This window comes from Caretta caretta, chromosome 2 (assembly GCF_965140235.1).
Source record: "Caretta caretta isolate rCarCar2 chromosome 2, rCarCar1.hap1, whole genome shotgun sequence".
Lineage (NCBI taxonomy): Eukaryota > Metazoa > Chordata > Testudines > Cheloniidae > Caretta > Caretta caretta.
The window spans coordinates 42,351,579-42,378,562 of record NC_134207.1 but is presented as its reverse complement, the minus strand read 5'-3'; the positions used below and the strand labels follow the sequence as shown (position 1 = coordinate 42,378,562).

The 26,984-nt window shown below is 42.7% G+C and overlaps 1 protein-coding gene and 1 pseudogene across 2 annotated transcripts; both read right to left on the bottom strand.

Moving 5' to 3' along the window:
- Positions 1–3,912: 3,912 nt before the first annotated feature.
- On the bottom strand, positions 3,913–10,320 carry LOC125632692 (elongation factor 1-beta pseudogene; annotated as a pseudogene).
- Positions 10,321–12,778: 2,458 nt separating this feature from the next.
- UQCRB (ubiquinol-cytochrome c reductase binding protein) lies at positions 12,779–26,531 on the bottom strand. 2 transcript variants are annotated; one of them, XM_048841297.2, is made up of 5 exons: positions 26,385–26,445; positions 25,757–25,858; positions 20,186–20,257; positions 19,811–19,977; positions 12,779–13,013 (listed from the first exon to the last, which is right to left on the bottom strand). In XM_048841297.2, exons 4-5 carry the CDS (start codon positions 19,970–19,972, stop codon positions 12,936–12,938), a joined length of 240 nt encoding a protein of 79 aa, XP_048697254.1. In that variant the 5' UTR covers positions 19,973–19,977; positions 20,186–20,257; positions 25,757–25,858; positions 26,385–26,445; the 3' UTR covers positions 12,779–12,935. The 2 variants fall into 2 exon arrangements, with proteins under 2 accessions (XP_048697254.1, XP_048697253.1); XM_048841296.2 differs by lacking the exon at positions 25,757–25,858 and having other exon boundaries at positions 26,385–26,531.
- Positions 26,532–26,984: the final 453 nt, after the last annotated feature.

Below are 26,984 nucleotides of genomic sequence, written 5' to 3'. Positions count from 1 at the left end.
GAGAATGGAAGGTCTTTGTTTTGTATAGTATCTCATCTACAAACCATATTCCCAAATGATTTACAGAGTTAAATAATCAAGTCTCAGCATTCATCAATAAATGAGAGCGATAGGAAAGGGATTTGAGTTGTAAATTGCCTAGAGGGATACAGCCAGGCTGTTGCAGATGGCAGGAGCTGCAGAAGAGAAGGCTCCCATACCAAGAGTTGTGAAACAGGACAATGAGCTGACTGATGTTACAAGAGAGGCGAGAGAGAGAGAGAGAAAGCCTGGGTGATATGGAGGAGCAAGTCCAGACAGAGTCAAGAATAAGAAGGATGGTTTTCAATCACATACACATTTAGTTATCTACGGAGCCATTTTTTCTATATATTTCCCAGAACCATCTCGAGTGTCTGCTCCTGGACAGAACCCCACAGGAAGTGGGGCACAAGTGCAGTAAACTATTTTGATAGTTACTGCCAACGAACATGGGCTCATCATCCCAAATGAACACATCTATGCCAACTCCTTGACTCAGTGACTCAAATTTTCACCCATCTCAGCACTGCAGGATATTCTGTTTTTTATGCCAATATTCCAACCTTCAACAGTGCAGAGAAGACTCACTTTGCGATCACAAGGGGGTCAAGAAACAGCCTTTTCTAAATGTGTGTACCTTTCCACTGGAACGGTCATTGTGATGCTGAATAGGAGCGGTTGGTCCAGCCAGCAGAAAGAGACATGGGATTCCTCCAATTGGGTTCACTCAGCAGAACAAAGTAATATTGCTAATGGTATTGGAGCAAATCCAGAACAGAAGATCGAATATTTTCAGGACAATTCCACTCCACCCTCCATGCAGCACATTTACAGTTTCTGGGGTCACCTTTGACTGTTAAGCTTGCCAATCAAAGGAATGAAAGGGCATATTCTGGGGTAAATCAGAAGCAGCTTCACAGAAGTCTGCAGTAATGAAGCTGGCATATGTGAGATGAGAATCAGGACCAAAATTCTTTAAGCAACTGCTTAAATTGCAGTCGTCATTTACATAAGAATGGGTACAACTCCCAGTCAATCTACGATAATGTGATGGGCCAACAAACATTTTCTTAAATTATATATCCAATCAATCATTACTTCACTTGGAAAATTAACACGTTAAACATGCCACACAGTATTGTTACCAGGACCACAGCTGATTTATTGGCTGGCCATGACACGGGCAGCCAGTCACATTATTTAGTTTCTACGGTATATACTAGTTTCTTCTGAGTCAGCAAATGGAGCAAGAGAAATCAAATTTTTCAGCAACTGAGTGCCAGCAGGATATCTTAGCGAGACAAGCTGAGTGAGGTAATATCTTTTTTGGACCAGCTTCTGTTGGTGAGAGAGGCAAGCTTTCAAGCTCACAGAGATCTCTTCTTCAGCTCGGAGCTCTGCGTAGCTTGAAAGCTTCTCTCTCTCACCAACAGACGTTGGTCCAGAAAAGATATTACCTCACCCACCTTGTCTCTCTAATATCCTGGAATTGACACAGCTACAACAACAGCACATACTAGGATATCTTATTAAGTGACCCTCCTGGGAAAAGCTATTCTGGGCTTCTACTGAGAAGGTTAGGTGAGAAACAAAAGCAAACTTATATCAGATGTAATTTGAGGAGGAGAATAAAGCCTGGGAGAGAGAGGATCTTTCATTGACTACAAAGTTAAAAAAAAAAACCCAGCAAATATGAATTCTTACATCCTCTATGGAACTTGTGGAAAGCACAGTTTGTTTCCTCCTGCTATTTGCAAGTTACAAGTAATGCTTGGACTTATTCTATGAGATGTCTCAAAGTCTACAATGTTATGGGGGATGTAAAAGAAATACACAAAATAAATATACAACATATTTGCCAAAACATGTTTTTGGATGGCATCTGTTAACAATACACAGCTGAAAACAGTTTTAAGAGCTATGTAATAGTAAGTGTATTCGTAATTTATTAAGGACCTAAAGAGTAGAGAGACGTCAATTTCAGTTACACTGCTTTGTCAACTTTTCCTACATACAGGGTTATGGCAGGCCAGTCCAATGGCTTGTTCCCAAATATTGATAAACTGCCAAAATGCTTTTAATGGAGTTAAACTGTGCCTTGTAACTGTATAAAAGACATATTTCAAGTATGCTGGCCAGTCATTTCAAGTGCCATCTCCCTCTAGCTGAATTAGATCCTGGGACCAGCTCTGGGCTTTCTTCAAAGGTAATATAAAGCTCTTTATTCCATACCACTTTGAAGTTCTTTAACATTTTATAAAATTACTGATAGAGACATTAATGGGAGCGAGAAACAAGATGGGCCTTTTGAGAAACATCTTAGCATACACTCTTATTGACAGAATTTTTTTATTCCTAGATTCCAAAGCCAGAAGGGAACCACTGTGATCATCTAGCATGACCTCTTGTATACCATAAGCTGTAGAACTTCCCCTTAATAATACTGTTTAGATGATTAAATAATTTTGTATTGGAACTATTTTAAGGCAGACAATCCAATCTCCACACACGGAAAGCTGGTCTTGTTTATCAACAGCAACAATAACAAACAAATATAAAATGAAAAATGGGGTCATCAGGTCATGGGATAATGGAAACTGGGCAAAGCTCAAAGTCTTTGGAGGGCCAAAGTGAGAGGGTTTTTTGTCATATTAGTCTATTGACATTTTTCTAAGTCAAACAATGGCGCTGCAGGGATGATCTCATAGGGCAGCCCTGACTGATGTGCTCTCCAGCAGGACGCCCACCCCCTACCTATGTACTCGGGTGACTAGCCCAAGCTGCCACCTGTGCTATGGTCACACTACTATTTTTAGTGCGCCAGCCTGGGCAGAGTTAGCACACGTATCTCTGCCTGAGCTGGGAATCACATCTCCCATCCCAGCAGCTGGGTCGATGTACCCTTAGATGTAGGCCAGTACTGTAGATATTATTAGAATCTTTTAATGAGAGCTTCTTTGCGTCCTGTTGTTCCATTGGTATACAGCTAGAACGCCCCTTTTATTTCAATGGGGGCCTATTTTTGTACAGCGGTAGCCATGTATAGCCATATCATTAGCTGCAGTCCTTATAAAATACAAGGTATCTATGCTCAAATATCAGGGCAGTACCTACATTAAAGTGCACAAAGGTCTCACCCTTTGATATTTTTATTCCATGGAGTATATTATACTAACCCTCATTAAACCAATTTTAAAATATTCCATGAGAATTCAACACTGTTATAAACATCCTAACAATGTCAATAGGGAAATTTCAGCTACTATTTATTATAATATAGTTTAAGACAGTTAATGACAGTTTTATAATTGAGTTATGCAGACACTGATCTTATGTCTGTTTTATAGCTATGTAACTCCACTTACTTCAAAGGAGTGCATTTGTGTGAGACCACATCAGCCCTACATGTCAAATGATGATAGCCTTGTAAATGTAATGCAAGAATTGGTCTGGGGCAAAACTTAGGAGGAAATTCCAGGAGGCTATGGTGACAGTTTTCATACCTCTGATTTTGCTGTAGCTTATAGAACACAAAGCCTGATTCTCCTTTAATTGACAGTGGTATAAATCTGGAGTGAGTTCAGTGAGTCACTGGAGGTGCCTGGGTATAAATGAGATGAGAATCAGGAGAATAGTTTCTATCATGAATGGCATGTTTATAGTCTTTCCAATTTTCTATTAAAAATGAATACTATTTTCCTCTTCTTCCTTCTTTCCCCAAGCACCATCACTACCAATTAATAATGTTTCTCAGTAGACATAATTAAGTAGTGCTATCCAATTATTTTCTATCAAAGATCTGAGAAAATACCAACAAGGTATGTACTGTTTTCAATATGACAGCTCTCATTGCTAGAATGAAAACAAATTTATGGCAAAAAAATTAAAACATTTACATTCTAACATCTCCAGATTTTATTAGGTGTTCTCTATACAGTCATCTGGTATGTTTAAAGAGTGAGCAACCATATAAAAGGAAATATGGTCATAACTGATTGAAGTAATAAAATCCTGAAACTAAGTAACATCTCATAATTCATTACACAGCATATATTAGATTTCATTACATCAGTATATGACTTAGTAGTAAATTCTCCTGATGGTCATAAACCTCTCAGGTGTTGTCATCTGAAAAATGAAATAAATAATAATAACAAAAAAAAAAGACAAAGCCAGGATATTTCTAGCAGTGCCTTGTAAGGTTATGTTATAGACCCATCTAGTGTCAGGGTGAAGAACTGGTATGTAACAGGACACAGCAATGTTAGGCATAACAGCACATTTGTATAGTTGGGTTTTTGTTTTGTTTTTTTGGATGTTCATGTTTAATATTAGGATTAAATAGTTCTACAAATTAAAGATGATGATAGTAGGCTGATAACATCCAGAGCTATAAATTATTAATTGGTGTATTCCTGATAATTAATCTATTCTTCGTGATTTCTGCATTTTAAAATATCTGCTGCAGCTTGAACTTTTGTTCAGCTCGTACATTCTGAAGTTTAAAGAGACCTTGGAATGCCATGATAAGCACAGACTGGCGTCAGCAGGTCCTCAGTTCCAATCCTACTTCAGCCATTAACTTGCTGCTTGGACTTAAGCAAGTCACTTCATCTTTCTTGTCTCAGTTTCCCCTGCTGTGAAATGAGCATCTTACCCACCTACCACTTAATTGGTTGATCTCAGGACATTGTTTTGAACGTGTATAGTGTTTAATGCTGAGTATTAAGTTTTGATGTCTAATTAAGGAACTAATGAACTTCAATGCTTTATTGACCTCACCTTTCTGAAGTCTGCTCATTAAAGCTGTAGCACGCTATTTATGTTTCACTACATATCTGCTTTCTCATTCAATGTTTTCATTTACTCTTTGAGGTTTGTTTCTTTATGGGTGCCCTATGCAAGACTGATTACTCCCTTTCCCCTACTAACCCATCCAACACAGCAATCCAAACCATCTAATTTTTTCTTCCAGCATGGCCCCTCTTTCAGTGCTCGGTCATACACAGCAGGGGTCTTCATGTTCAACATATACATAACAGTCCTTTGCAGCAACCTCTAACAAGTCGTCACCCCAGAGAGTGGAAAAGCTTCTGGGGCATTCATGGGAGGTGAAGACACCTGTTGTACAGGACTGAACAGAAACAGGGACACCATTTCAAGGATGGGGAACTGGATAAGAACAATCTCTATCAGAGAACCAGTGCTGAGGTGTTGATTGCTGCCGAGTCATTACAGTAAATCCAGTGAGAGGTAACGAGATAGCCTATTTAGTCCTTCACTGACTGGATCTATACCCCAGGGCATTAATCATTTTGTAGGTTTAACTGGTGAATCTTCTTTGATTTTCCCCAAAGACTTTATACATTAATTTCCCTGAAAGTGTGATTCCCTTCTCCCATTTAACAGCATATCATTATGCTGCGGTACCAAGTGACAGCTGTTACATGTCTAAGGGTATGGAGATTCTAAGGCAGATTCTGATCTCAATTACCTGTGTGTAATTTTATTTTTTTTGCTGCTTGGGGGATTATCCATCAAATTTCTTATATGCATTTGTAGTGCTTTAGAAGTAATGTTCAACAAAAACCCCATTGGATAATTTATTGATGGCAATGTGATAGGGCCTTTCCCTGGAGCACCCTCCTGCTGCAGGCCACTGCAGGACAGATGCAGCTGCCTCAGACGCCCCAGAAATAGTCCAAAGTATCTTCCCAAGTATAATTATAGCCCTGGGGGGTTCACTTATTACAAGAGTCCTGTGCACATATGTCATAACAAAAGTCCCACAGCCACAGTCCAGAATTCCACCAGCATAGTCCAAACAGAGCATGCAACATAGAGCCCAGCCCTCCAGCACTGTCCTCCTACAAGGACAATTCTCTAGCTCCCAGCTGAGAGCGCGACCAGGCATCTCCCTCTGCTGCTCTCAGCCTTCAGCCCTCTCGAGTCTTGGCTCTCTAGCTCAGGAAGATCACCAGACTAGCCCCTCCCTTGGCTTCCTAGCTCTCAGCCCTTTGCAGCCTCCCAGCTCTCACTTGGACTCAGAAAGGTCAGCAGGCCAACCAGCCCCTCTGCTGGCTTCCTGATAACATCTCTCACTTTCCAGGGAGAGCTACAGAGCATTTTCTGTCCTCTGATACATTCCCCAGAGTTCTCCTCACGTTTCCTGACTAATTCTCACCAGAACTCCTCCCTGCCTGGGTCTCTCCCTGACCTTTTATAGCCCTCAGGTGCTGCCCCACCCTCTTAATTGGCCAAAGTGGGAACACCTGCTCTGGCACAGAACCTGCTTCATTTATTATTAGGGGCTAGCACTCTGAGACAGGCTTTGTTACTACTACCCTGCAAGCTTTTAAGCTGTTGGATAGAGGACACTGTAACACACTTTTCCTTTTCAACTAACCTCTTGTGAGAGAGATTTTGACATAACAGGACATTTTAAAATAGAAAAAGGCCATAGTTGCTGAGTCTATGGGAGATGTCCAGCAGCAGAAGGTCCATGGAGAGGGGAGCAGCCAATTAAACAACCCATGAGACACACTGATCCAAACTCCTGTAGGCAGAAAACAGCCACAACCTCCCCTCCTTCTAGGAAACATGCTGGAGTCTAGAACCACTACAAAATTCGGCTGTGCAGTAGCGTGGGGCCATGCAAGGACTTTGCAATCACTGACAGGAGGGCTCTAACGAGGCCTGCCTAATCCAACACTGCTCTCCACTCTTAAAAATCCAGAGGAAGGATGGCAGCACCTGACCTCTGTTGGGCAGAATGCAGAGAAAAGAATGGGGGAAAAAAACAGACACCACCTTGTGCTAGGTGAGGTGAATGTGGGCCACTGTGTGTATAAATGCCAAAATACGTGCACAAACAATAACAAAGGGAACAGTAGCTGCTGTATAAGATCATTGGTCTTCTGAATTAAACACTATTTTATCCTAAAATCACAAAAGCGAGTGAGATGCATGTGGGGAGGGGGAACCCTCCCAACATCTATGGTTCTGGATGCAGCCTCATGCTCTGATGTGTCTGTTGTTATAAATCAGCATCCCTGGATAGAGGTGACAGCATCAATAAATCTCTAAAATATAATCCCTGCCTCTCCCCCCGTAGCTGCTCAGCTTTTTCAGGGACCAGACCAGTTTTGTACGAGCCTGTCTAGCCATGATGAATGTGACACATTTTGAGGCAAGCACACTGCACACTACACATTCTCAGTTCAGACAGGTAGTCTGGCTTCTGAGCCTGGCCTTGCCTGAGTAATAGTCACAAAATTAGGGCCTGGTTGTTTACCAATGAAATCAAGGAATTTTCTCCCTACATCTGGCTCCCAAGAGGGATGCTTGCTGCTAACTCAAGCCCAAGTTCAGTAACTTTCCAGGATCTTCAGGCTTTTCATTAACTGAAGAAAACCAGCCACATTCAGCATAGAAGCTTCACATCTGTCTGAGGATTGAGTTCCATTATGGAACTTGTTTTAAAAAATGCTGCCACCAAAACTGGAGGTTCTGCCAACAGAAGAACTCGAAAGTGCCCTGAAGAGAGCTGAGTTTGGGATGCTGAACAGCAAAGGGCTTTTGCCTTGTTTCTGGACTGCAAGCACCGAGCTTGTAGTTTGCAACAGGAGTGGAGAGTTTTTACTACTTCCCAGGACTGGGCCCACTCTCAGTGAAAAAAATGTTAATTAAGGGCCTCATTTGAGAGGCTTTAGGAGGGCTGTGTGCTATTTGAGATTGGGGGAGGAAAGGAGGTGAAGAATTCTGTCTACCATTATGATATTGGGCCCAAGGCTCAGCTATGCAGAGTTTGCTCTAGCTTTGCATTACTCAAGGATTGCCTCGGCTGCTATTCTTTTTTTTTAAGCTTTCAAGTACTTTTAGTCCAGATGTAGCAGGGTTTAGATCTTGTTGAAAGCAGCTACACCCATTGATTGTACATAATCTTCAAAGGTTGTTATTCTCTCTTCCAACATATCTGTACCAACTTTATCATCTTCAACTACATACTGAATTTGAAGCTTCTTGATACCACAGCCAACTGGAACCAGCTTGGAAGATCCCCAGACTAAGCCATCTGCCTGAATGCTTTGGACTCCTCCAATTTGGCCACGTCTGTCTCATCATCCCAGGGTTTTACATCCAGTAAGGTGGATGATTTGGCAATAAGAGTTGGGTTTTTGGACTTCAGATTCATATTGAGCAAGACGCTCTTCTCTCAGTCTCTTGGATTCTTCACTTTCCTCCTCATCATCAGATCTAAAGAGATCCATGTCATCATCATCTTTGCTATCTGTGGTTGCACCTGTGGAGTCTTCCACATCAGCAGGACCATATTTCCCCAAAGCCTTCTTTACTCCTGGCAAACTTGCCTTTTGCTTTTCATATGACTTCATGTGGTTGTCCCAGTGGAGAGCGTGGAACAAGTCAGCAGGAGGCGGCGTAGACACTGCTTCAAAAACAGCAATGTCAGCCTGAGAGGGCACATACCCCTCAATGTAGCTCTTGTTGGCCAGGAAGTTGTTGAGGAGTTGGAGGCCGGCAGCGGACCCGAGGTCCCCAAAGCCCATGATGATGGCGGCAGTGCGGCACACAGACAAACCGACCCTTGCAAGGCAAAGGATTCAGCCCATGATCTCTCTCTAGAGTGCCTGAAGCTTGAGTGATGGAACCTGTAGGACAACAGAAACCAATACCTATCTAGAGAGAAAATACTTTAAGTAGGAATATATTTATCACATTAATATTTAGCGCAGGCTTAGATCTTGTTGGGCATAAGTAAACCTGCATATAGCTTGATTTGAGCGTGAGGTTAAACTGTAAACAAGGTGTAACAGGCTGTGTGCTGGATGGTATTTTTGGGCTAGTTGAGAAAAGCAGAAACACCCTGAACTGATAAGCTTGAAGTACAGATAGGGGAAGGATGTAAGTGATTGGTCCTTACACTCGCCATACAATGTCCAAACCAATTATATTCAAGTATAGATATTAGTAGCTAGGAAAGATGTATATAAACTATGTAGTGTGAGACATGATGTGGAATTACGGTGGTATTACCCAGTACCTATTGCCCCATGTCTGGGCCTGGGCCCTGTGGGCCTAGAGCTGTTACATACATAACAAAGTAACATGAATGATGAGTGGGCATCAGATGCAGTTTTTGGATCCCAGAGAATTAGCCGAACTGTTTTCCCAGAACTTGACAAGGTATTCTGTATAAACCACACAGAAAAGGCCTCAAAGGGGAATCCCAACATTCAGCAGCTCCATTAGGACAACCATGGATATTTTATCAAAAATTCCTTGGGGGTTTATCTCTGTTTTAGTTTTCATTAGGGTGGAAGTTGGATTTAAAACAAACATTTGTTTCTAGTTACAGAGCAGTTTAAAATAATCCATTGTTTCTGGCTTTGCTGTTTCAAAATTTAGTTAAAGAAATTAATACGAGGACTTCAAGTGATGGGCAAGATGACTTAAGAGGAGCGTGAAAATTGAATTCAAATACCATTAAACTGCAGAACAGCATTAACTTAGACCATCTTAAATCGACACAAACAATTTAATTGCAAGAAAATGAGAAACAAAACCAACCACCTGTGAACACTTTAAGTTACTTGCCCAGGATTTCATAGCAACTCTGTAGCACAGGTAGGGATAGAATCCAATTTGCCAGGCCATTCAACTGGCTTAACCTCAGGATCAGCCTCTCTCTTCCTGTAATCCCCTACCTCATTCTCTACACACCTTCCAACTTCTACAATGAATGAGGCAAGGGTCCTGCAGACAGCAGCCTCATCATTACACAACCATGATTCATCTCCAGAACTCCGAGCCTGAGCACTAGGATCTTGTGGAAAAATGGTATTTGATCATGCGATTGAAGATTGTGTAATACACACAAGGGGGCTGGACTAAGGTTTCAGGGCAACCATAAAACTGACTAACTTTTGAATGCTTGACTTTGCAACCTTAGTATTCTTTAATTTTTTTTAAATGTAATTTCCTAATTTTAAAACAAAAACTGAAAAACCCCAAATGTCCTCCTGTAGAGCCATATTGATCCCTATCTTGGATCATCAGCAGCACAGACCTCTACACTTGAGCTAACAGAGTAACTGGCAGCATTAGTACGCTGTTTTCCTCTGTGTGGACTACACATTAGATGGCAAGAAACAGATTACTATTGGGTTTCTCAGTTGTTTATTAAGTGCAGAGGAACAGACAAGAATCCTGGGTTCAATTCCAGGTTTTGGAGAAGAGTGTCTTTAATGGCTAAAGACCCTTCTGCTTCTAGGCTCCCACTGTCAGTTCCCCACCCCCCTTCAGCACCTGTTCTGTATCCTGCCTCCACCCCCATGCTCCCAGCAGCTCATAACTTGGCCAAATTTACACAAATTTTTATGGACACAGCACAAAGGCACAACCCTCATAGCACTGCAATACCTTTGCCAAATTTCAAATCATTCTTCCACAACATGAAGGTAGTAGAGGTTCTCAACTAAATGACTAGAAGAATTTTAAACATGGGCAGAATGCATTTTTTCCCTCAAACGTCACAAACAGCTGAACCATTTTAGGCTGAAGTATTTGAAAATTTCAGCTGAGGCAGACATACACAATGGAAAATTTCAGCCCAATGGATTAGTTTAACAAAGTAATAAGCAACTGAAAACAGGTTTATAATGGAAAGTCAACCTAGCAATAAATAGTACAACCACCTATGCTTAATTTGGTTTCCTCCCTGCCACTCCCCCAGCACAGAACTTTAAATGCTATTTGGCAAAGAAAATTGAATTTATACTTTGCTTCATTGTTTTAAGGCAGTTCAAAAGGCTTCTTAAGTTTTTTAAAATACAAGTGTAGATTTTGTGAATGCTGCAGACATTTATTTAAAAAGTCAGTGATTTCAAGTGTCCATTTTTAGGATCCAGTTTTCAGAGCATGGGTGGCTCAGCTCTTTCTAAAGAGTCAGGCCACTTTAAGGTATCTCACTTTGAGCACTCAGTCACCATTCACTTATGAAAACCTTAGCCTCCAATACTTTATGAACTAGTGTTAGGATTAAGATATTGTACTACCAAAGTCTAATCATTTAATTGAAAAGTTTTTTTAATTTAGATTTAGACTACTTGTTTAGACACCTATTTAAACTTCTGCCTACAAACACTTAAGAATTTTTAAAAATTAGATTAGACTGTCAGAGCACCAATCCCACTTCTGAAACTCCCAGGAAAAGCAGACTACACATTGCTGATACTTCAACGGTTTAAAAAAGTCTGATAAGCTTTGAGGCCTTTTTATAGTTTATAAAAAGGCACATCCATCTTTCATTTGCAGGTCTGTAACAGCAAAAATGTTTTAGTCAATACATTTTACTAGGACTTCAGGGAAGCAAGAAAATAACTGGATCCTTTGTTGAAAGAATTTGTAAGGGGCTGTGGCAGATGGAATTGTGAAAGCAACTTTTTCAAACTGCTAGTCTGAGATGGTCACCATCCATCTGCAAACTGTGTGGACCACTTATTTCAAAAATAGATGTGTAATACCTAGCTCTTACATAATGCTTTTCATCCATAGAGCTCAAAGTACTTTACAAAAAGAGCATATCCCTATTTTACAGATGGGGAAACTGAGGCACCAAGGTAACGTGACTTGCTGGAGGTCACACAACAGGCCAGATGCAGAGCTAGGAAAAGACTCCCATGTCCCATCCCAGTGCTCTAGTCAGTCGGCCAAACTAATCCTACCACCCGAAGACTTGGCTTGCTCCATGTTTTCATAGTTAATTTGTTTTTACAGCGTAATATGTAATCCTCTTAGCTTTGCCCTGCCTCCTTTTATCTTTCTGCAGATCACAAACATGTGCTATTTCTTAAAGTCTGCACATCTTGCTACTATCTGAGCAAGACTTGTGCATTTCAACAGGATTGCACATGCCCAGAGTTTTGAGACAGGCTTTGGAAAAAAATGCAGGAAAGCATATGGTCCACCATCAGGTTTTAATTTTAAAACAACCCACATTTGAGCTCCATCTCCTTTTTGAAGATTCTGTGGCCTCACAAGAAAGCTGTTACTTTCTCTGTGCTTAAACTGTCCATATATTAAACATGTAGACATTTGTACTTGAGATCAGCAGCTTGCACAAAGACTTACTTTGGACAAAGGGAGGAAGGACATATGCCTTTTTAAATTAGTTTCTAGAAAGGGTATCAGAGTAAGTCACTATAACCCAGTAACATTGTAAAATGTCAAGAATTTAGAATTAGAACTATCCATTGTTACCAAAGAAGACGGCTATTCTAAAGTGGTGTTCAGCATTTAGTATATGAAGGGAGTGACTAGGACATTAATAAAACTGAGGCAATCTTTATTCTGTGGTTAACAAATCACTCAAATTCCATTCCATTCCTGTAGTATTCCATGTGCTTGGGTACACAGTTACATAATGCTGTTGAATAAGTACTCAAGCACGCATCATAGTATTCCTGTCTCCAGGGAAGAGAGGCGATGAAGGATATAAGCCTATCACTCCATGTATAAGTATCCCTTTTATAAATTAACTAGAGGAGTTGGCATAAACACCCAAAGACTTTTGCTTACCTACCCTCCCAGCTGCAGGAAGCAGCTGTACTATGACAAGAGTATGAATCAAGAGGCTGGAATGAAGACCACATTTATGTGAGGATATGCAATGTATCTGATTGTAGGAAAGGTCTGAACACTGCTTTGTTACAATTTACAAAAGAAGTCTCCAACTAGATTTTGTACTTTTGACGTGTTTATTTTATTTGGACTGACAAATTCAGTGAACAAAGTTTCTTCAGCCTCAGATTTTCCTCCCAACAGATTTTTACCATAACTTTAAAATATTTGTTAGAAAGAAATGCAGCAGCTTGCATGAAGTATCTTCCCAGCAGTTACTTCCTGTCCCACTCTTCTCTTTCAAGTCGTTCACGGATTACCTCTTTCAGGTATGGTTCGAGATACTTTTTATCCTGAAACAGAACAGATTTTTAAAAAAAAACAACACACATACAAGAAATGTCACACTAAGTGCAGCTCTAACTCTGGAAGTGCAACTGAAAATGGCACACAGGGGTTCTGTGTTTCTCAAATTCGTATCAAACCGTGCCTACTTTAAGGGGCCAAGGATGAATTTTCTAGCTCCAATTTCTGCAAATTCAGCCTGTCATCTGATAGTCAAGCTGTGTTCTACCTTTTCACGCCTCATCACCATGAGCAGGCCAAATCATGCTTTCATGTGCAACCCCATCTCCAAGTTATGCCCTCCTGCAGGTCTTCCATGGCAAAAGAACAGGAGTTTTCCCAACTCATTGTTCAATACCTAAGTGCTCTAGTGAATAACCAAGCTTTGATCATCCTACATTTTAGAGACCTTCTTATTCACATAGTTTTAGCTATTTTCTGGGTGGAACTTGAGTTCCACATGATCAACAATTCGAAGGCCAATTAAAATGGTTGAACTAAGCTCTTGCTATTTTATCCGTAGAATAAAATTTCTTTGTATTTTAAGCATTTAATGCCCTTCAGTTTCTTCCAATCCACTCCTTGAGCTGCAGAAGTAGTGTCCAAGAAATAGTTTCACACCTACATGCAACTATTGTGAATCTGTCCAGCTATGTTTAGTCACTTGAGTAATCCATTATCTGTAGGATCCTATGGATTTAAAAATGTATTAATCTTGCCCACAAGCAATTCTAGTCTTCCTTTCTCCTATACCCCAAGTTATTTTCCCTTTGGATAGCTATTGACCACAGTTGCACTGACTGGAGAAGTCTTGCACACCACCTTTCCAATACTGATAGTTTGAATCCCTTTTGTTCCTGAAAGGAGCTTCCAAACACTTAAAAGCAGGTCATGAAAGACCTGCCCATCTAAGATAAGATCCAGAATCTTCAACACTTAATGTTAGATTCCAAAGCTAGAAGGGACCGTTGTGATCAATATCCTGCTGCAGACATTTGGGGAGCATTTTTTTGGTTTACCTTTTAAAGTCACACCAGCTTTAGGATAACAACTAACTCTGGCTTCCTGGCCAACGTCTTGTTTTGGAATGAATTATCCGAACTAGGCCATGCAACACAATGTTGTACAATGAACAACTCCTTTTTGTATTTTGCAAATATGCCAGGTGATTTGGCTTCAACAATCAAGGTTTTTATTCTTTTAGCCAACATATATCTCATCCAGTACAGTTTAGGAGATAGTACCATGTTTCACGAGATGGTTATTCTTTTATACATAAAATAATAACCATGCAAAATATAACACCTTGCAACCCAAATTCATACAAGATGTTTTATAGAACATTTTCGTTTGCAGTTGTACAGCTATTTAAGTGCTAAGAATTATTAGACAAGACACTGTTTTCCACTAAAGAGGAGTGTAGACTTCTGTTAAAACACAGCAATAATACAGAACTATTACTCCTGGGGGCATTCTGTGCCCAAAAAATAAAAATTCTGCGCACAATTTTAAAATTCTGCAAATTTTATTTATCAAAATAACACTATATAAATCACACCATTTCAATTATTTTGGTAATTTATTTCAAAGTATGTCAGCAAATTTGTCTAACAATACAGATGCACACAGAAATTCCCCCAGGAGTAGAGAATTAAAGAAACCCCTATGACAACCCAGTTCCTGTTTCTCTGCCCCCTTCCCTCTCAGGCCAACCACAACCCCTGCCCCCAGAGCCCAGCTATGGTGCCTCCCCCAGCCCAGACACTCCCCTTCCCCCCGAGCCCAGGGATCCAGAGGGAGAAACAGCCTGATGCTTGGACCCAGGCTTGCATGGTTTCCTGTGCACTGCTGTCTCTTCCCTCAGGGTATGCTGGAAATTGCAGCTGCCAGGAACCCTCCAGCTCCCTCCCCCAGGTAAAAAGAAAAGGAGGACTTGTGGCACCTTAGAGACTAACAAATTTGAGCATAAGCTTTCGTGAGCTACAGCTCACTCATCGGCTGCAACTCACGAAAGCTTATGCCCAAATAAATTCGTTACTCTCTAAGGTGCCACAAGTCCTCCTTTTCTTTTTGCGAATACAGACTAACACCGCTGCTACTCTGAAACTTCCCACAGATAGTGTCTCTATGTTCAAGCTAGGCTCTGCCGGGTCCAGCGGCCCCTAGTGGTGACCTACAGCACTGCAGCCCATTTCTGTGCAGGAAAGGAAATTCTGTGCGCATGTTAATTTCTGCACAATTCTGCTTTGCTCAGTGGTGCAGAATTCCCCAGGAATAAATACATATCCAGTTGAAACTGGAAGGGAAATTTTGGTAGGCAGAATACAGACTTAAGTTGAAATTTAAACAAATGCAAGCAGCAAGTCACCTCTAAATCACTGTCATTCAAATACTGACCCATATTAGCAAGTGAATTAAACAGGATTACAGCACAAGGTGCTATAAATGCAGCTGGCATAGTGGTATAATCAGAGACTATATTGTTAAATGAAGAACTTGGCAATGTGACCGTTCAATTACCAATACCAAGCACAAGCTATAGATTCAAAGATCACATGCATAATTTTAACCTCAACCTATGTATACATTTTGTTTCCGCATTTAGACTGCAAGCAGCTTTGTGCAAGGACTTTTCTTCTACAGCAAACAATCGCGTTTCAAATAATTTGCCCTTGTTGGAAGACAAAAATATTAAATTCAGAGCTCTGCAGGCTTTCCTTAACTTTTGTTAAGGGTTTGGGGATCTTTGGAAAATTCCAAAATGCAGTTATATTTGTTGTGCTAAGTACATACATCTGAAAATTCTTTTATAACAGGTTTCCTGAAATACCCGTCATTGCCTTCAAATTCATTGCGCAATTATGACTCTTGAAAAATTAAGCCCACAACTGCATTTCCCTCCATGCTCCAGCTGACAGAATCCTACAGAGGTGGAATGTTAACTCCGTGCCAAGCTGGGATATTTTGTTCCACCTCAACTGAATTCAATGGCCAGTCATCATGCCTAATGGGGTGCTATTGAAGGATATGACCCTACACTGTAAATTTAGTCTCACCTATGCCATCTGATGTGGCTAGGGATGCATGAAAATTTGGTGTGCAAAACAGTGAAACTTGGCTAAGCTAGCGTTTTCAGCAAGGTAAATTCTGCATTTAAAAAATGGGTCGAGCAACTACATTGAAAAGTGATTAAAGCAATTTTTTTTAAAAACCTGAAAACTGGGGGGAGGAGGGGGAGCAGGTTGCAACTTTACAGTATAAGATTCCTGCGACTTTGAGAAGCTATAACATCTCCACTGTAACAGGCCTTTGAAACTCAGTAACAAGAAAGCCCTCCATCTAGAGAAGTGCCTTTTCCCATGAAATTCCATTCAAGTTTAGCTAACTTAACACACTTATTTACATTTCCCAGAAAATTTAGGCAGAATGCCAATAGTAAACATGACCATTCTGAAGGCCAACCACCATGTGGATATATAAGAGCTGTCAGAGCAGATGTAGCACCAGGGGAAAGAGTAGAACCACCCTATATTCACTCTGGCCACCACTATAACTCCAGAAGCAGCATATGGTCTCAGCAGCTCATCCCTCACCCATGGGGCACCAAACTGGTGTGTGTGCGCACGCGTGTAGGAAATCCCATCTCTTGGGGGGGGGAAGAGAGGTAGACAGCCTGGCCAGGTTCCCCCAGATCTACCATATGGTGCCAGCAGCCCATTCCTCACCACCCTTTGGAATAAATCATCCTTAAAACAGGATTTGAAGACTACAGTAACTGTCAGAGGCGACAGGTTTCAGAGTAACAGCCGTGTTAACAGCTCACTGCTGTAGCTCACGAAAGCTTATGCTCAAATAAATTGGTTAATCTCCAAGGTGCCACAGGTACTCCTTTTCTTTTTGTCAGAGGTGAGCAATCTATTACAGGTGGGTGAGGTTCTGTGGCTTGAAATGTGCAGGAGGTCACACTAGATCAGGGGTGGGCAAACTTTTTGGCCCGAGGGCCACATCTGGGAATAGAAATTGTATGGCAGGCCATGAATGCTCAGAAAATTGGGGTTGGGGAGCGGGCTGCAGGGTGGGGCCAGAAATGAGGAGTTCAGGGTGCGGGAGGGGGCTCCATCTGGGGGTGCGGGCTCTGGGGTGGGGCTAGGGATGAAGAGTTTGGGGGTGCAGGAGGGTGCTCCAGGCTGAGATGAGGGGTTTGGAGGGGGTCAGGGCTGGGGCAGGGGCGTGGGGAGAGGCTCAGGGGTGCAGGCTCCAGACGCACTTACCTCAAGCTGTTTCCAGAAGCAGCAGCATGTCCCTTCTCCGTCTCTTACACGGAGGCGTGGCCAGGCAGCTCTGCTGCATGCTGCCCCATCTGCAGGCACCACCCCTGCAGCTCCCATTGGAGTGCTAGAGGGGGCTATGCCACGGCTTCTGGGAGCCGGGTGGAGCAGCCCCCAACCCTGCTCCCCACCTGGAGCGCCGAAGAGGGACAAGCCCCAGACCCCGCTCCCCAGTGGGAGCTTGAAGGCCGGTGGCCCATAGTTTGCCCACCCTTGGACTAGATCATCATGATGGTCTCTTATGACCTTAAAGTCTATGAGAACAGCCTTCTCCTGCTGTTTGCTAATGTAGTTGGTCCAATAGGTCAAGCATGCAGCAGTGCTGAAAGCTCAGGATTCAAACCCCAATGAAACTGTAACATCTATCACCATTGTGTAACCAGAATTTGGGTTTAATCTTTCCTTTTCTAAAAGGCTAAAAAATTATACCAAAAATACATTAAAGAACAATCACACAAATTCATTCAGTGCATGAGGAAGGAGTCCTGTGGAAAAAACAGTATGTGATCTAATGATTGACTATCAGAATGCATACACACACAAGAGAGCAGAATTAAGGTTGCACAGCAAATGTAAATATGACATTTCCAAACTTTCAAGTGCTTGACTTCACAACTCAGACGATTGTGCGCATCAATACAGATGCACACAACGATACAGACTCAGTGGTGATGCTGCACCTGACCCTAACACAGCACAAGGCCTTGGCACACAGGATCCAAGTGTGGAGAGGGTCAGTGTGGGTGGATCCAAGTGTAGAGTGAGAGGATTTGGTGTGGGACAATCTGGGTGTAGGCAGTTCAGTGGGGGTGGGGGGCGGAAGGGAGAAGATTAGGGGGGGGAGGGGGGAAGAGAGATCTGGAAGCACAGAGGCTTGTTGGAGGGATTCCAAGGGCAATAGGACTCTGCAGGGGCTTCCAGGTGAAAAAGTGGTTGGGGCTCAGCGGAGAGGTCTGGGTGTGGGGAAGTCAGTGGGAGTGGGGTGGGGGTCTGAGTACAGCTAAGGGGGGGGGTCAGTGGATTGGGGGTCTGGATGTGGGGGCTCAGGGTGGTGCAGGGGGGGCCTTGAGTGCAGGGAGCTCATCAGGGGTGGTCTTGGTGCATAGATTGGTGTTTGGGTGCAGGGGTTGGGGTCTGGGTATGGAGGGCAAAGGGGGTTCTGGATGTACAGGATAAGGCTTGGTGGGGACACCTGGGAGGTCCAGATGCCTGGGGTTGGGGGGAATGGGGGAGCAGCTCCCCATATGGTACCCCTCCCCCAGCAGCTGAGGAGCAATGGGGGCAAGAAGCAGGGGAGGATGCTGAGCTTCCTGCAGCTGGGGGGAGGTTTCTGGGGGTAGGTCTGACACAGCCCCAGACATGTATTGCAAGGGAAGAGGAAGTCCCATCCTCTCCTGCTTCCAGCCCAGCTGGGACTAGCAGCTGATCCCAGCTCAGGGTAGGAGTCACTGGCAGGGGTGTCCCCAGCCCTGTAGTGATTTACCTCTCTGCTAGCTGTTCCGAGTGCCTGAAACATACCTGTGCAGCTAGGGAGTGGTGTGTGACTGCTCTTGCACCTTCCCTTTGGCTTCCTTGTCAGAAAATCATTTTTGTGTTTTCTGCAGGGAAGCAAAGAAATCTGCAGGGGACATGAATTCTGAGCACACGCAGTGGTGCAGAATTCCCCCAGGAGTAACTTAGTATAACCTTCCCGTTACATGAATGAGTGGCAACTGCATATAGGAAAGTGTCATAGCATTGCTGGACTTTAAGTGTGACACATTTAAGGCACTTAAAAAGGAAAGAAAGTTCCATGGTAATCAGGTATTTTAGTCATATCTAGGTATAAAGTTATTTACTTTACAACTGGAATCTCTCACATTACATTGGAGTTCTCCTTTAAACAATTTCCCCCCTCCCAATGTCCCCAGCCCATTTTAAGAATAAAATCTTTGGGTCAGAATAGTTTTCTGCAAAATTAAAGGAGCTTATCAAAAGATCAAGATATACTAGTGTTACTGGGAGACTTTTACAATATACAACATTCAGTTTTGTTTGGAAGATGGCATTTTTAACTGCACAGCAGTAAAAATTTCATATTTATAATTGCAGTAAGAATACTCAAGCTTTTAAGTAGTGTGCTGTAAATGGAACTGCCATTTATAAAAGATACAAAATAATACACTGACCAAAGTACAATACTATTAAATGCATCCTGTAAGATACAAGAGCAAATTCTAAGTATCTCAGAAAAACACTTATATACTTGCTCATCTTTACTCATGTGAGTTGGCTATAGATTTCACTGGGACTGTGCACGTGTGAAATTAAGCACATGGAAGTCTTTTCAGGATCAAGGCTTAGTAGGCTGTCTCCTGTCCAATAAGGATTCATTGTTTTCATTTAACAGGACATAGCCAAACTTGTATAGAAGAAACAAACATTTAAAAATGAAAACAGATAAATTGCCTATATTAAAAAAGTGAATTTACAAATACCTCTTCATATTTCACCCATTGTTCTTCAGGAAGAATTTGTTGTCTCATACTCAAATCAAGGGCTCTCTTGATGCGAAATAGTCGTTCATTATAAAGATTTTCTGGAAGCCTCTTCAGTGCTACTTTTACATCATCATCTTCATATATGGTATCATCTCGCATTAATCCTGTAACAGTAGCATTTTTCAAGCTACTACAAACATTTTCACGATTGCAATAGAAGGGTGTGGCTAATTTAAAACCTATCTTGCGTATCAATTTCAAAACTAATGTATTTATATTCGACTTTAAAAATCTGGAAAGTTTCTTTACACAGGCAATGGATGCACACAAATGTTTGCTGTTTTCATCTCTTAAAAAAATTAAGACACCTACCAAGTTGGTTGAATCCAGCTGCGTTGTAATACCATTTGCGAAGGCCTTCTAACAGTCGACCACTTGCTGAAACTGAAAGTGATCTCTGTTAGTTCAGAAGTAAGACAAAAAACTTAACATTGGTAGATAACTAGCAGTGGATTAACATGCAAATATTTTAATATCTACTTTGCTATGCATATATGTTAATTATGCCATTTAATCTAGGCTACACCAAAGCCAGTTTTGTTTTCATCTGCTCTTCACTGTTTTTAAAATGATACTGTGCACATAAGATTATAGTACTCCTACAATACTCATTTTGTTATCTGCCTTATTAAACAGGGTCTGAAAGTTATATTGGACCAAGTCCTGGACCAGTACCAAAAAAACCCCTCAGACTAATACCAGGAACTAATGACAATTTTAAGGTACATCACCTCACAACACACCAGGAATAAAAATACACTCTATACCATTAAAAAGCAAAGATGCATTGTTTTCCAATATTACTTGTTTATATTTGTGTATTTCCCCTAGCCCTTGAGCTATGAGGTATTTTACCCTGAAGTCATGTCACTTTGGTTGTTATCCTTTTTCCTCCCCCCACACTTAAGTACAGTATTATTTTAGTGTCTGCTTCCACAAGCAGAACTAGTTAAAATCTCTCTAAAGACAAACACCAGCTTACAACTTACAACATTTGTCTAGCTATTACTGAGACAAGCTGGTGAACATTATAGCATAACTCAAAAAACAGACAATTAGACATTTCAGAGCACTGATATTATCAAGAAATTTTAGTTGAGTTTTTACAAACCACTCCAAGATCACAAACTAAGATTTCTATGTTAAAGAGAACCTAGACCAGTTTAAGTGATGTTTAGTAGAGAACAAAAGAAATTTTCAGTGTTTAATAAAATTGGGCAACCATTGCTCCCCTTGAACACAGAAGTATATCAAACTGCAGAATGGATATTGACAGCCTCAGTTTTCACTGGGAAAGAGAACAACAGCGAAAGTAAATATTAACTTAAATTTTGCTTAAACAGAGTTTGGGGAAGGGGAGGATTTTTGCACAAAGTTAACATTGCACAATACATGAAGAAAATGATTAAGTGAGGCACAGGTGGAAAAATACTTGTACTGATCCAACAGCAAGATCTTTTTAGAACTCTATTTCTATTCTATTGGTTATAGCTTTTTATACCACCCTAATCACGAAGCACTTTCCAGTAGTGCATTAAGCATTTACTAACATCTGTCACGTTTGTTCTCATCCTCTTCCAAGAGGCGTGTACGGTGCAGCCTTATTTTGGTATGCTTGTTTTCCTTTTTGTTCCTGAGCCAGTAATCAACACTAAGATGGATCACAATAAGTGATATTATAGAATAGTTTTACATATTATACTTGTATCTCATTTTCATACATTACTCCGTCTCTCTGGTCTTGCTCTGTGGAAAGATTTTAGTGCTTAAAAGGGACACTATCAATTTGAAATTTAGTCCGTTACACAAAAGGAATTAAAAAGAGAGTTTCAGGCACTCCCCACAAATTTTTGTGATTTTACAATCACACTTGCTATATTTAGGATTCTTCTAGGAATAACACGCATGGCAATAGAGAGGCTTCCAAGGAAGCTAAGTTTGTGTGGGATAGGCAAAGAAGGAGAGAGAGAATGCTGATGAGTGCCTTAAAAATACATGAAACATATTGCAGAGTATGAATGAGCAGTTTTAAAGAAACCATGAACAACAGAAAGAAAAGGAGTACTTGTGGCACCTTAGACTAACCAATTTATTTGAGCATAAGCTTTCGTGAGCTATAGCTCACTTCATGATGAGCTCACAAAAGTTTATGCTCAAATAAATTGGTTAGTCTCTAAGGTGCCACAAGTACTCCTTTTCGTTTTGCGAATACAGACTAACACGGCTGTTACTCTGAAACCCATGAATAACAGAAAGGTAGCAGGTTTACTATGGCAATTAACCAGATGGAGTTCCCCAGCAGAGGAAGACAGAGTGATAAGGTGATTCTCTCTCCCCCTCCTCCCCCCCCACCATCACACCTCTCCCAAGTTTAACTTCCAGGTACTCTACAAGGAAGAGCCCACGATAGAACAAAAACCAATGTGTCACCAACTCCACTGCTAACTGTTTCTCTGCGCCCTGGCCGACAGGCATCCGGACCCTGGAGGCTCCTACCCAGGTCCTGGTCTTGACTTGCTAAGAATGCAGCATGCATATCCCCGCTAACAAAAGCCAGGCAGGGGAAACTATCCAGTGTGAGAGGTGTCTGTTGGTGGACTCACACAAAGTGAAAGACACACCCAGAAGGAGATGGTTTGTCTGTGTAGCATCTGGGAGCACAAGGACATCATCAACAGGATGCTCATGAAAACATCAAGAATGGAGCATGCTAGCTGACTGGAGAACATTACAGCCCTACCAGAGGGGGGAAGGGGAACTGGCTGCTGGCCACCTCATGCAGTAGACAGTGCTCCACTTCCAACTTGGGTCCCCTGTCCATCAAAGTCAAGAACCAGTATGCTGTAGTGGCAACATGACAAGAGGAGCAGACACCAATGGCAGAGGGAAAGGAACCACCTGTCCCCAAGGCTGGAACGCTCACAGCCACCACACCCAAAAGGAGGAGACAAAAGGTGGCGGTGATTGGTAACTTATTTCAGAGGGGGACGGAGGCATCCATCTACTGACCTGATTCAACATCCCAGAAGGAGCACTGCCTGTCTGAATCCCACATCTTAGACATTATGGAAAGGTTGCCAAGGTTTATCCGGTTTCAGAGTAACAGCCGTGTTCGTCTGTATTTGCAAAAAGAAAAGGAGTACTTGTGGCACCTTAGAGACTAACCAATTTATTTGAGCATAAGTTTTCATGAGCTACAGCTCACTTCATCGGATGCATACTGTGGAAAATACAGAAGATGTTTGTTTTTACACACAAATCACTACAAAAGGTTCTCTCTCCCCCCACCCCACTCTCCTGCTGGTAATAGCTTATGTAAAGTGATCACTCTCCTTACAATGTGTATGATAATCAAGGTGGGCCATTTCCAGCACAAATCCAGGGTTTAACAAGAATGTCTGGGGGGGGGGGGGCGCAGAGCAGTTAGAAAAACAACTGCTCTGCCCCCCCTCAGACGTTCTTGTTAAACCCTGGATTTGTGCTGGAAATGGCCCACCTTGATTATCATACACATTGTAAGGAGAGTGATCACTTTACATAAGCTATTACCAGCAGGAGAGTGGGGTGGGGGGAGAGAGAACCTTTTGTAGTGATAATCACCCATTTTTTCATGATTTGTGTGTATAAAAACAAACATCTTCTGTATTTTCCACAGTATGCATCCGATGAAGTGAGCTGTAGCTCACAAAAGCTTATGTTCAATAAATTGGTTAGTCTCTAAGGTGCCACAAGTACTCCTTTTCTTTTTGCAAGGTTTATCCATCCTTCTGACCACTACCCCATGCTTCTCATTCACTAAGATCAGCACCGACTACTGGGCTCTGGGAGCAAAGGTGAAGGAGTCAGAGTTGCAGGCTGAGAGTAAAGGGCCCAGTCAGGGACATGTGTATGTTGGAGATGAATGCATAGCTGTGTAGTGTTGACAGGAGGGCTTTGGCTTCCTCAACCATGGGATACTGTTCAGGAAAGGAGGACTGCTAGGAAGAGATAGGGTTCACCCAACCAAGAAGGGGAAGGGCATTTTTGTGCCCAGACTTGCCAACCTAACGAGGAGGGGTTTAAACTAGGTTCAAAGGGGACCCATGACAGAAGCCCACAGGTGGGTACAAAAATTAATCCTACCAGAAGTGGAAACAGACAAATTTTTAAGAATGAGTACAAAAGAACAGCACAACAAAATGACAAAGGCTAAGGCACAAAGTGAGTTACACCTAGCAAGGGACATAAAAGGCAACAGGAGGCGGCTGCTAATATATTTACAGAACAAGAGAGACAGGAAAGAGTGGGTCCACTACTTTGCAGGGAAGGAGGCTAATAACAGATGACATCCAGAAGGCTGAGGTGTTGAATGCCTATTTTGCTTCAAACCTCACTAGAAAATCATGACCAGATGCTTAACACAATTAGTACTGACAAGGAGGAAGGAACATAGACCAGATTATTCTTTAACCTGTTCTGTTTTTTATTTAAATAAGTTAGATATAGTCAAGTCAGCAGCACCTGACAAAATTCACCCAAAGTACTTCAGGAAGTAGCTGAAGCAATCTCAGAAGATTCAAGAACCCTGGAGAACAGATGAGGTTCCAGAGGACTGGAGAATGGCAAACACAGTATCTATCTTTAAAAGAAGAACAAAGAGGACCCAAGGAAGTATAGACCAGTCATCTTAAATTTGATACAGTGCCTGAAAAGTTAAACAATCAATTTGTAAGCATCTTCAAGATAATAAGGTTATTAGTAATAGTCATGATCAAATCATGCCAAACTAATTTTCTCCTTTGATAGGATTACTGGCCTGGATGATGAGGGAGAAGCGGTGGTTGTGATACACGCTGATTTTAGTAAGGCTTTTCTGACATATTGCCACACGATTTTTCATAAGCAAACTAGGGAAATGTTATTTGATACTATTACTATAAGACGGGTGCACAACTGGTTCAAAGACTGTACTCAGAATGGTTCATTGTCAAACTGGGAGAACATATCTAGTGGTCTTTTTCACGGGTCACTCCAGGGTCTGACACTATTCAACATTTTCATTAATGTCTCGGATAACAGAGTGGACAGTATGCTTATAAAGTACGTAGATGACAGCAAGCTCGGAGGAATTGGTAGCTCTCTAGATGACAGGATTAGAATTCAAAGTGACTTTGACAAATAAGAGAATTGGTCTGAAATCAAACAAATGAAATTCCAGACAAGTGCAAAATTCTACACTCAATGGGGCGGGGGGCAGGGGAGGGAAGAGGAATCAAATACACAACTACAAAATAGGGAATATCTGGCTTGTCAGTAGTACTGCTGAAAAGGACCAGGGATTATAATGGATCACAAACTGAATACAAGTCAACAATGTGATTCACCTGGAAAAAAGGTTAACATTCTGGGGTGTATTAACAGGAGTGTCATATGTAAGACAAGGGAGGCAATTGTCCTGATCTACTTGACACTAGTGAGGCCTCAGCAGGAGTACTGCATGGGCACCATGCATCAAAGTAGATGTGTACAAATTAGACACAGTCCAGAAGACAGCACCTAAAATGATAAAAGATACAGAAAATTTGATCTATAAGGAAAAGTTTAAATGGCTGAGCATGGTTAGTCTTGATAGAAAGACAACGGGAGGCGGAATAAAGGGACCTGATAACAGTCTTCAAATATGTTAAAGTCTGTTAAAACGAGACAGCAATCAATTGTTCTTCATGTCCATTGAAGGTAGGAGATGTAGTAATGGGCTTAATCTGCAGCAAGGGAGATTTAGGTTACATATTAGGAAAATCTTTCCAACTATAAGGATAATTAAATTCTGGAATAGACTTCCAAAACAAATTGTGAAACTACTATCACCGGAAGTTTTAAGAACAGGTTAGAGTTGACAAATACCTCTCTAGGATGGCTTAGGACTCTAGGTATACTTGGTCCAGCCTCAGTACAGGGGATGAACTAGATGAGCTCTCCAGGTCCCTTCCAGCCCTAAATTTCTGACTGTATATGAAAACACAATAGGAAACAGAAACTTCTATGAGGAGGGGAGAAACTAGGCACATTAGGTCAGCCCCCTGACAACAAGTGAGAACGTTAAGCCACCTCACAAATACCTTTGAAAAAGCAAACCTACCCAGACTTCACAAAGAAGCAGAACACTGTAGAACTGAATTTACTCCGAGTCCCAATTCCCCAATCTAACTCCCCTCCCGCGCACACCGAATTCGCAGGTGGGACCCCTTGTCCCCAACCAACCCATCCTTCTGGCTCCCCTCGCCCCCACAGAGCGGTCTGCTGGGGCTAATGAGGCAGGGCTGCCTCCAGGGCTGCGGATGTGGCCGGGCGCAGAGAGAAAGGGTCAGGGGCCTCTCCCCCCACCCTCGGGCACAACGGCCCAACAGCGGCCGGGGGGACAGAAATCACCCGCTCCGCGCACGGAGCCCGGCACTGCCGTGTCCCCAGGCTCATCCGCGGCCAGAAGCCGGGAAGGACACGCGACTCGCAGAGGCCACCGCCGACTCCTCACCTGGTGCCCTCACCGCCATCTTGACCTCCGAGAGGCGTGCAGGCTTCTGGGTAAATTACCGAGCCCAGCGTCACGTGAGGAGCGGGCACGCTCACGTGACCCGCGCGGGGCTCTTTGCGTTTGCGCAATGCGCATGCGCTCCGGGAGGCACGTAACGTAACCTGTGTCAGCAGAGCGGCGGGGCGGCGCCGGGTCCTGTGGAAGAGCGCAGAGCGGGCGGGGGGGTTCCCCAGGGTACTGCGACCCCACTGGCTCCCCCACGCGATGGCGCTGCTGGCGTAAGCGCGTCCCGCTGGCTGTCCCGGCGGCTCGGCAGTGCCCCGTGCTGCCTGGAAGGCTCCGCCCTGGGCAAAGCAGAGGCGCTGGAGGAGGCCGCGCTGGGGAGGGTGACCCGGCCCGGGGCGCCTCGGCCATCCGCGCGCAGGAGCCGCTTCCTTGGCTCGTTCCTTGGGCCCGCCCCCGCAAGGAGGGCAGGCTACACCCACGCGCGCCCGGGGTCTCTGGTGGGTCCTTTGCCAGGGCAGGGCGCTGTAAATGTACATATTCTCCTCCGGCTGCCGGATATTGCAGCAGCACTTAGACGACCAGCCGCGGTCAGGA